The 11,957-nt window shown below is 36.6% G+C and overlaps 1 protein-coding gene across 1 annotated transcript in view; it reads right to left on the bottom strand.

The window, feature by feature from the left end:
- Positions 1-593: 593 nt before the first annotated feature.
- atrnl1b (attractin-like 1b) overlaps positions 594-11,957 on the bottom strand; it is a 76,569-nt gene continuing 65,205 nt past the window's right edge. Inside the window, exons 29-30 of the mRNA XM_028476187.1 lie at positions 3,791-3,905; positions 594-2,514 (exon numbers count right to left, since the gene is read on the bottom strand). Of these exons, the coding sequence (XP_028331988.1) occupies positions 2,390-2,514; positions 3,791-3,905 (240 nt within the window). The 3' untranslated portion in view covers positions 594-2,389. The remainder of the gene's footprint in view (positions 2,515-3,790; positions 3,906-11,957) is intronic.

The following is an 11,957-nucleotide window of genomic DNA, read 5'->3' as shown; positions in this document are numbered from 1 at the left end:
TTTAGTGTTGTGATAGCCTTATCTCAAAAAAAATTCCAAAATTTTTTCAACTTTAATGCCTTACCTCTGATTGTGGGTGTTTTGTCACTTTTTCACATTTTTCATGCCTTATTCCATTTTCACTCCAGTTTAAGTATGCTCATCATATTTGTACTAGTTTTTAGAGTGTTGTTATAGCCTTATCTAAAAAAAAAAATCCCAAAAATTTTTCAACTTTTATGCCTTACCTCTGATTTTGTTTGTCACTTTTTTTTCAAATTTTTCATAGTTTATTCTATTTTTACCCCCGTTTACGTATGCTCGTCATATTTCACTAGTTTTTAGAGTGTTGTGCCTCATCTCAGAAAAAAAATAAGAAAAAAAGATTCTCCATTGTTATTACAAGGGCATGCTTCCCTGATCATAACAACTATATTCTTCCTGATATTTGTAACCTTAATTGTCTAACAATTGTGCTTTAAAAAAGTAACTTTTAACAAAAACATCTGATTACATTAATTAATGATATTTTGATTTTCTTTTGTCTTTTAAAATCGAAAGTTTAAGAATAAAGCACAATGTTGGACACAAATCCAACACACTTAAGGTTTTCGGGTCTGGATTTCTTTATTTTTCTGGTATGTTGACCATCTTTAAAATACACATAAGATTACCGATATGCAGTTTCTCATCTCATTTTTTTTTTAACAGTACAGTGAGACCCTGATACCTGTGTAATGAAATGGTAATACAATTATTACAAACATGAACAAAATGAAACCACATTAGCTGGCATACAATCCTCATGAAAATCCTCAAACTGACCACTTTGCAACAGAAAAATAAGACAATGCCCATACAGTCCTTAAAGATGCACGATTCATAAAGGAGTTGACGTTTAAAACAGATAGGCCAACAATAAAATCAAAGGTTTATGGGCTTTTACACGGAAACCTGTTAAATATCAAAAACAAAATATTAACAGAATAGCTTCTTTTTCTTCTTTTCTTTTTTGTTTTTCTTTTTTACAAGTGTAGCAAAAGACATTTTTTTTTATCATGGATATCATATGAGCCAAGATACATGACAATTGTTTTGTATTCCATCATAAAAAACCTGACAAAACACATTAAACTTTGCATTATAAGAGTGACGGAGACTCCACATTTTGTTCCGACATGACACTGTACACTTCAGGGTGCAAAAAAACAAAACAAAAAAAAAATAATCAAAAAACCAAAAAAAAAAAAATCTTCTAATCGACTTTTCCTAAAAGTTCAGCAAAGGCGTTATAAAAAAGTAACAATTCTCCTCGTACGGAAACATCAAAATAAAGTCATAGCTTCAGAGGACAGTTTAAAAAAAACAAAAACAATTACAAAATAAAGTAAACAGCAAGAGGGCCATGGCGTCTTTGTTCATGTCCTTCTTGAATGGCTTCCCAACACATCGATTGCCAGGATACGTTTAGAAACCGGACGAGCAAAAAATCTACAGGTAAAGTCTAACAAGCAGACGTTAAGTGTCTTTTTTTTTTTCCTGCATTGCGACCTCATCGATTAGCTTAAAGTAATCCTAGAAAATGTGTCCTAATGGCTCTTAAGCGATTCTCATGCTTTTGTTGGATGGTTTGTTCATGCCTCCTCCAGCGACGGAGCCCAGTGGCGTCTCTGCAGCATCTCTACATGTGTGTTCTCCAAAAAAAATTAAATAAAATACAGACCTTTGCTTGAGTTTGGCTGGACGATGCAGTTGCACAGGAGATGCTAACGCAAACCAGGTGGAAAGCGGCAGAAGGAAAACAGTCAAGCTGTCAAAATATGTACTTCCATAGTGTAGATTTGAAAGGTGTTAAAGCAGGACATAATGCAGCACATCCCACAAAAAGGCATGGACAATTCAGTCATTAGAATTAAATGCTTTAGCACCGTCAAACACCACTTGATGACAAGCAGAACGAAAACCACAAACCTAATGTTTCCGTTCAAACATCGAGTGAGGAAATCAATGTTTCAACACCTTAATAAAGCCAAACGTACGCACTCACTCAACTGTGTATTCTCTCATGCAGAGAAAATAAATGGTGTTAAAGAGTTCAATCAATCTCTGCTGGTGTCACTTCATCTTCAATACAGCTCAGTCATGACGACTGGCCGAGCTCGGGTCAGGGCTCGGTAACTCGGAGCAAAAAAAATAAAATAAAAATGAGAAAATGCTAAATTTCCGAGTCGAGCGTATGTAGAATCCAACATAAGGAGCAGATGAGGTAACAAAAATTGTGCTCATTGTGGGTGAAAACTTCATTGTTAGCAGGCGGATGGAACCTTCTACATGCAGTTGCGTCCATGGGGAACTTTGCACTTGGGCCCCTGCGGCCATGATGGAGCAAAGAGGGATCCCCAGCGGAGGCTCAGACGCAGGTCACCTGGTGCGCTGGAGGAAGGGCTTTTCGATTCTTTAGCGCCAGGGATTTGTCTTTAAACTCTGTGGATTTCTGTTGTGAAATGTCTATCAGCGCACTGGCAATGATGAGCCCTGAGGAGGAAAACAGAGAACGTGTGGGTGGTGGAAAACACGCAACTTCTGCTAATGAGTCGGCTGCAATGTCAGTGACCTTTGAAACAACACAAGCATGTTTTCATGACACACGTGAAGGATGCTGATGTAGCCAAATGATGTGAAATAAAGTGAGGCATTGGGGTCTATGCTGTGTGTTGTGCATTTACAGTGTTTTAAGGAACTGGAGTTGTTCTATAGTATATAATTCAGCCAATTATATAATTACTCAGATGTTTCATTTATGAAAAACTTCGATCTCTTGTTTTGATTTAAAATACATTGTTAAGCCTCTTGGTTCTTTTTTTTGTCTTTTGCTTTGTCTTTCAACTTTGTCTATAATCTGTATTAATGTGAAAGGTGCCTTTTTGTTTGTATTTGTACTTGTGAAATAAACAAATAAAAAAAAAAAACTATAAGGCCAACATGGACAACTGGTGGACCTCATCCTAAATTTGTGCAGCCCCCCAGGTAAATGTCAAAAATAACTCCAGAAACACACAAAATGACAAAATACACAAAAAACAATGAAAACATAAAAAACAACTGCAAAAACACACATTATGAAAACAAAAATACACAAATTGACAAAATAAAATACAAAATATAAACAAAAAATAACAAATAATACACATAAACAATAAAATAAAAACAAAGAAAACAACACAAATACACAAAAAAGACAACATGATCACAAAATGACAGAATGATATACAAAATAACAACAAAAATACAAAATCAACTATAAAAACACACAATAAAATACACAACAAATGAAAAAAAAACAGAAAACAACACAAATAGACAGAAAATGAGAGAACAATTTACAAAATGACAACAAAAACACAGTGTAACGCTTTTGTTCATTCTTGTATGCCAGCATTATTCTAAATGCTGACATGAATGTTGATATTGTGGCCATCAGATCAAATAATCACATTTTTGTGGCCCCTGCTGTGATAAAAGTTGCTAATCTCTACTATAGGGTATTAAAAAAGTAGTAGCAAAACTGACTTAATTCTGTGCACGCGCTTGTAGTCTGTGATAATAAACATGTTTTGAATGAGGAGGTCCGATAAAGGCCAAAAGTTTTCTTCTTACTCTGTGCATTAATTACGTTATCATCTATTAGGTGAGCGAGCGTTGGAATTTAAATGTAGCATTAAAATAATGAAACAGTGCACAATCAAAAGCTTGGCTTCCTGACAAGTGTAGTTTATTTTAAAAATGGATCCAAATCAAACAAAATTGTTACCTGACTGCCCCGCTGGTGGTAATCCTGTTGGCCCAGCCGGCAGACACATGAGGACGGTCAAAACGGCAGCTTTTCCTCCAGAACACGGCTCCATGGCAACGGGCTTTGGTGCTCCCTGAAAGAAAAGACCATATATTCAGATTTGGTTTATTTACTAGTGCACAAGTAGACTTTCAGTAGTACTAGTAGCAGGCTGACAAATGTTTACTAGTACTGCTAATAAGCCTTTTATGCTAATATGGGGATGGGGAAAAGAAAAAATATATTATTAGTAAAAAAATAAAAATAAGAAATAAAAAAGGAGGACTAGTAGACTTAATGCAAATGAAGTAGGATCAGTCCCCTGATTGGTTGTAATATTTTTTGAAAGCCAATGGCAAGGCTGAATTTGCTCTTCCACGCTCCCTTATTAGAATATAAGGCTAGTGACAGTGTTTATGTCTACTAGTAGTACTGCTAAACATTTTAAGTCTACTAGTAATTAGGGGTTGAACAGACTAGTCGACTTTAGTGTTTTCTCGTGACTCTGTCCACGTGACGTCAACTCGTCACAGTACATGACTTTTGCCCAAAATGGCGGCCCAACACAGCAAACAAGGGTTTTAGAACCCCTGCACGGCACAACATCAAGTGTTTCTCGCTCCTTCCTGGTTTGTGCTCAAACTGCAGCTGGTAGGCAGACACTACGGCTAATGTTAGCTGTAGTGGGAACATGTCTGTGTATTAAGCAGGTCTGGAAAACATCAGCAGCGCAGGACGGAGGCTCCGTTAGCACGGGAAGACCGCTGTTGTGCCAAAATCTGTGACCCGAAAGATTTGGATTTTGGCAAAACACCGGCTTCGATGAAGGAAGGACGGTAAAAACAGCCCAAACAAAGTTTGAACGCCTGGCTATGAGGAAGCCTCTGGGCTTAACAGTTAGCATAGACTCACGGTAGGTGAAGCAGCAGTGTTCCTGGGTTTACTTAGTTTCTATAGCATGACCTGTGTCCCAGGGGCTGGCGGTGTTGTGTCAAAGTCTGTGACCCCGAAAAAATTCTGTGACCGCTGTGGATTTTTGATGGTAGAGAAGAAGAGTGCTACATCAACTGCGTAAACTTCTTCTTAGCTATTAAGGAGCTATTTACTCCCCCTTACACATGACGCTCCGGTGGGTGAAGTAAACGCAGACTGGAGAAGAATTACAAACGTGTTTAAGGGGGAGTAAATGTACGCCGAGAAGCCGCAGGGGTTGGAACTGTCGCCACCGGCACAGCGGCACTCGGCTGCAGCTCTTGGTGATGTCATCGACTAGCCTACGTTGACTCAACTAGTATGCACATACAGTTGACTTTTTAAATTATGTAGTCCATCAACCCCTACTAGTAATGCTAGTGAAGGGCCTTAAAGTCTATAAGTACTACTAGTGACACTTTCAGCTTCACTAGTAAAGTGTACTCGTACAATAGTAAACCAAAATTGAGTGAATGTACTCTAAAATTTGAGTACTAGTAGAGCAGCTTAGCTATGATCCAACCACCTTCCTTTCTGCTTCTGCTGTATCACTTGTGGCCTTAATCTCTTCCACATCCAAATGTGTTGACATTGGCCGCCTGAGATTCAGCATTGAGGGCCACTCTCCAATCTTCCTCCTGAAAGCGAGGGCTTGATTGGTCACATAACTCTGGTGTCCCTGTCAGACAGGCCAGGTATTGAGCCAATGACCTGCCCTCGGACTTAATGGCCAAAACTGCTCGTCACAAGCGTGCAAAACATGTCACCCGGATAATGAATGTCAAAAGGTTTTCAGAGCGTGTTTTGGTCGAGAGGACACAAATTGTACAATAATAACATGTTTGGAAGGGATTTTTTTTTGTTGTCTCCGGGTGAATATAAATATATGAAAGTGGCATCAAAAGGGAAAATGGAGGACAAACTGTTGGCTGATAATTACACACAATAAAAGATGAGTGAATGAGAAGAGGAACGCTGTAATTTTAACACTGACTTTCACCTATCAAGGCTCATTTACACATTTTATAAGCATAGACAAGATATTTTATGTTATATACTATAAATGCAGCACAACAAAAGCAGATAATAGAGGCAGCATCCGACATATGGCACCAAATCATTATTATTATTATTATTAAAACTGAACCTTTTAACGACGCAGGCAGCGACGTACAAATCATTCTTGACATTTTACAAGCTATTGTTTCCAACAAGCTCCTGTTCCCTAAATACTTTATTAATTATTGGTCATTTTAAAAGCTTTTTACATGTATTTAGAGCTGAATTTATTATGGCCTTTAAAACAGGGGAAGCCACTAAAGCACAAAGAAAACAAATGGATTGGGCATTTTGAAAAAGTTTAAAGCGTACTTGTACTGGTAATTGTTACAACATGAACAAAACAGATACAAAATGTTTTTTTGTTTTAGATAAAACAACCCAAAAAGGAAATCATTTAAAGCAATAAAAGAAAACTGGTAGTATTTCTAAATAATTGTATCATATCCAAACATAAATCCACTCAAAATAATACAATTTAAAAAAAACTAGGGTTGCAAAATGTCAGCATATTTTCAAAGTTGGAAACTTTCCATGAGAATTAATGGGACATTTTCAAAACTGAAGGTTAGCTCTTGACAGGAATGTTAAATATAATACATTTTAGCATCACCCAAAGTATCAGCAACAGTTATTTTAAATTAACTGCCAATTTTCGGCTCAGTCTAATAAATAATACCCATGAAAAGTTTATATTTTTGAATTATCTCTGTGGAAATTTATCTGAAATCTTCCACCCTTTGCAACCCGAACAGAGTGGATATTACAGTGTTTAGTTTCCCTTTACCTTCCTCCAGTGTCCTTCTTAAAGAGGCACTATTTGATTTGAACATATAATTATTACTGAACGTTGCCATGGCGTGCCCTGAACCCACTGTATGTCTAATGGAGACCTCAGTGCAGTGCTCCCATAATTAGCCAAGGTTATTAACGCTGCCATCGCTGGTCCATGAGCGCCACTAATCAGCTGGAACTAATACAGAAGGACGGACGAGGTGGAGAAGCAAAGGTGAACATAGATTTGACAAAAAGCAAAGAGTAAATAAAGTGTACACGGAGAGTGATGGTCAAACTTACATTAAGTTCTTGGTTATTTAAAAAATAAATAAATAAATCTGTGTAATCCATGCATCGGATTTCAAACTCCATTCAGTTTCATTAAGTATTTCATTAGAAGTTTTGAAACTACTTCACATGCAGTGTGAGTCGCCTGCCAGAACAAGCTGGGATCAATCCAGGCAGCCTCAAGTATCATCTCGTAAATGCATATCAAGTCTGCAGACTTCAAACTAAAAGATATAATAAATCTGCTGCTTGGCTTCAATTAAAACTGACGATTACCAGATGAAAAATAAACATAAAAATGTTTTTTTTTTTTAATGACAGATTCAGTTTCTAACAAATATCCTGCTCTATTACACTGATGGACAATATGATAAAACATCTGTTCCACAAACTAAGATAAGTTAAAACATAATGGTGTGATTTTTAAAAGATCTACCCAGTTGATGTTTCTGTAATGTAGCCAACAGTCACTGACCCAGGATTTCTAGATTTAAAAAAACATATGTCAGCCAAAATGACGTGCCAGTCATGGTCATTGGGTTTTACATTGATGAAAGGACTTTTACTACTTGGCTTTAAAAAAAAAAGAAAAGAAAACACGCTTTGTGTTTTTTCGATAAAAGCGCTATATAAATCCAAGCCATTATTCACATTATTTTAAAGGGCCTATGTTACGCTAAATCGACTTTTCTGTACTTTAAGCATCATAAAAGTGCTATTTGGGCTTCATACACATTCAAACACCTCGCTCCAATTTGACGACGCGTTCCCACTTTGAGGAAATTCAACGCATTTTTCAAGAAAGAATCAACAAAACTTAAACAAAACAAAACACTCCCGTTCTTTATATTGTGCGATCGGAAGTTGACGTTTTCCAAAAAAAAAAAAAAAGGATTTGACAGTAGTGATGTGTAGGAGAGAGTAATAATTTTGGCATTGTTTTTCTAAACAATAAAAGTGTGTGTCTGAGGGAAGAGGACATGATTGCAGAAAAACCTCTTCCACCCTCACTTTGGTGTGATATGTTTGCAGAGACTTCTGCAGATGACAAGCCTTGTTTTATCATGTCAAAAATCACATCAGAGTAAGATTCCAAAGACATTTTAGGCTGGACAAGGAAAACCACCACGACACGTCACATTTTGGCACTTATATTATCCTTGTATTCGCTTTTACTTTGAAACAGTAACTTCACTATATGAAAAAACATTGGTGGTTTGTTGTGTTTCTGCCTTTTAACAATTCCTTTTTGTTTTTAGAAAAAGAAAATGAAAATCAATTTTTGTTTATCCCTTCTCGACCCTGATAAAGAAAAAATTGTCTCTAATTTCAAACTTTATTTTTAATAAAGTTTGAACAAAAGCGACTTTTACTTCTTTGTAAAAAAAAAATTGTATCTGTTTTTCTGTAAACTCAGCTACTCTCGAATCAACAGGAAGTGTTTTTTAGCTCTAGGATTTGAAGATTATGGTCCACTTTAAGGAGTTTTTGACATTTCCAGAGTATAGTCATTATCTTGCTATCCACTTAGTGCAAAAAGTTTTCACATCCGGGCTTTAAACACCACTTAACAATACCACCCGTATGGTGTTGCAGAAGAAAACGAAAAAGTAAAAGCATCTGTTGAATCATTTGTTCTGCAAATGCAATGAACATACAGTAATATAACCAAAAGATCAAAATATAGCTGCTGCGCAGCAATGGTCGGGGCCAGGCAATACAAGACAAGACATCAGCTGTTAGCGTTTGAAGGCAGATTTTAAATGGCTATCAAAAGTTCAGATATTAAGACAAAAATCAGAATATACACATATTTGAACTAGACAGCATGGAGATGATTGTAAAAAAAAATGTTTTTTTTTATAAACATTTTTTTTTGCCAAATACAACACAAAAACTCTAGGGCTGTAGTCAACCAAGGAAATGGTTGGTAGACCAAGACTATGGCACACGTTGCGATTAGTCGAACAAAAAAAACGGAGAATGAATGAGACGAGGAGAAAGAAAAAGAGATACAAATATTTTGTTTTGGCTTTTTGTGTTGTCGATAGGCTTTAAAACACAGACCACTCATGGTGTGAACCTTATTCAAGCTTTGACCAGAACCCAACAAAGCAAATGTGAAATCTACAGGTCTGACAGACATTAGGTATTTATATCCGTGCCCTAAATGAAACAGACAATTAAAACCTATTTTTTCCTCATGCAAAAGACATATTTACGTTTGTTTTAGTGGTAAGCCTTCTTTTATTAAGAAACAACTGTTAATGTCAACATCAGATCAGCGCATGGGAAAACAATCACACGTCAAACACAGGTGCGTAGTGCACACCAGAGACAGCAGTGGATCTATTTACATAATACACATAAAATATAAGGATAATCAATGTTCTTGTGCAGAAATAGAATTGATTCAATAGTGGATGCTTGTGCTTCAAGCCTGTCTTAATTCGTTCCCTTTCTGCTCCGATCAAAGCAGACACCGACAGCGCAACACTTTTTTTCTTTTTATTTTTTTTGCAGCCAGCACTCACTCAACATAGAATCATGTTTAGGCATTAACTAAATCATTTATATTTAATCCTTATCACCTATATAAGTATGCATTTTTTTTTTTTAAACGATACTAAAACTGAGATCGTTGCTGGTGGATCAATGAAAATCTTGGCCGACCACGATGGCATCGATCAATTAGTCGACTAAACGACCAAAGTCAAGACAATTTTTTTTTTAATATCCTTTTCTGAACGGAGAATCCAAGGACCAAAACACGGACATCATCAGAGAAAAAACCCATCAGAACAAACACGGGGTAATATGAAATTCCATGGAAAATTCCGTGACATGCAGTCAGTTATCTTCTGCCTGATGATTTTGAAGTTGTTTATGTGCATTATTACACAACCAAATTAGGACTCACACTCACACTTTATTCTCATGCATCTTGTCCAGGCACATGATCTTCACATGATGATGATTCCATCCAGCGTTGTCATACGAGGGCGAATAAACTGCCCGCCATCGCATGACTGTTGCAATAATATTTTTAATTAACAACCTTATTTTAGAGGTAATCCATGATGTTAAAACTATGATTCACCAAAGATGTAAATTCATTCCTGTTTTATTTTTTTACAGTAACATCTTTTCAAACATCCTGTTCAATTCGCAACCTTATTCAGAGAGGCTTTGCTCATCCTGCATTTTAACCAGGCATTAATCAAGCATGAGGACAGTAATATGGTCATTCATATCCATCCAAGCGTATAAACATGCAAACGCAAGTAAACACACACGGGCACGCACACACAGGGACTAACACAGTGTATCTCATTCTCTCCCTGCACTGACAGGTATCATCTATCACACGAGCAGTTGGTTAGTGGTTCCATATGTTGAATGCTGGCCATGGTGGATGGAGAAACTAAGGTCGGTAGTGTCCAACAGCTGCTGACATCATGCTCGCTAAATATTAACTCCATTATCTGGTTTTAAACGGAACCGATGCAGATATTAGCTGAAAGAGAGCTAGCATTTCTCCTGTGAGCTGGAGTATTAGTGACAGAGTGATGGGATTCACTGAGTATGTGCAACTATCTTCGATACGTTTGGGTTACTCTGGTGCGCCATTGCCTTATTGATTTCTTTCCCCACACAAGGGCATTGAATCTTAGTGCGGCTCAGATATATAAAACTGTGTTTAAATTTTTCCATCTTCGCCGCTTTCACGCAGTCGATACAAAACTCACATAAAGCACAGCTGGCACCAGGGTTCCACTTGCAGCAGTAATAGCAGTAAGTACTGATAGCGAAGTGATGCCAAATGTTGACCAATCAATCTTTCTGGGTAAGAACTTAAGCTATAATTTCATATCAATCTTCTTCAGTCGTTGCCAAGGTGATGTGATATTTTAACTGTGCGTTTAGACACAAATCAAACAGAAACAGAAGGCCGTTACACCATTTACTGCTCTGTATATATTATGAAAAGTGAAATCATTTCCGCATATGGAAGGTACATTTATAGGGAAACAACAAGATTGGACAAATATAATGTAAAGTTTGTGATGCAAACGTATGTCAATCAATAAAACTACTGTATGACAGAGCCAGGTCTCACTGGGATCGTGAAACCGTCACAAAAATGGTGACGTAATATTATGTGCTTGGCAAGTGGCGACACAATTTTCTCTTATTTGTTGTGCTGCATGACACAATTTATTTTCGTGCCACGCGACACAAATTTGTTGAGCTGCTTGAAACAATTTGTAATCGCACGATCGAACTTCCGATCGAAAATCATTCATTTGAAAGTCGTGTCCTGCAGCCCCCAAAACTAATTCAGAAATAGTGTTGGCACGCACGGAAATGAATCTTTCTATTTTAACATCATGCGGCATGAAAACAAAAACTTTTAGATTAAATAAATAAAATTCTAATGATATATATTTATTTATACAGGGTTCCTACAGCTTTGGGGAAAATAAATTCGACACTTTTAAAGACTTTTTAATGGTATTTTAAATTAAATGTAAAACCGACTTCAAAGCAAACACAACTGGGGGAAAAAAAATGCCACATCAATTCCATCGGGTTAAGGTGAATCTTTTCCAGTGTCTAGTGAACGTGCAACTGGCAGCCCCCAATGTAAACACACAAAAATACACAAAATGACAGTAAAATACACAAATAAAACAGATTAAAAAAATCAAAATCACTCCAAAAGCACACAAGATGACTACAAAAATAGCCAGAAATCTATAAAACCACAACAACAAAACAAATAATAAAAACCATGCAGAAAAATCTTCGTTGGACAGATCAATTTTATTTAAATCTACATTTCCCGATGTTGTTGAAAGTTGCTACAAGAGTCCTGCTGCACTGTTCAGTAGTGGTTCCGCTGTCGTGATTGTGCAATGTTACGGTAAATTATATTAAAAAAAAAACAAATGAATAACCATACAATCATACTTATGTGTTAAAATGTAAGACTTTCAATCATTGATTTAAGACATTTTAATGACAATTAAGGCCTTATTTTTAGATT

This window comes from Gouania willdenowi, chromosome 19 (genome assembly GCF_900634775.1).
Source record: "Gouania willdenowi chromosome 19, fGouWil2.1, whole genome shotgun sequence".
Lineage (NCBI taxonomy): Eukaryota > Metazoa > Chordata > Actinopteri > Blenniiformes > Gobiesocidae > Gouania > Gouania willdenowi.
Note: the sequence above shows the minus strand (reverse complement) of the source record. Positions and strands in the feature narration are given on the sequence as shown.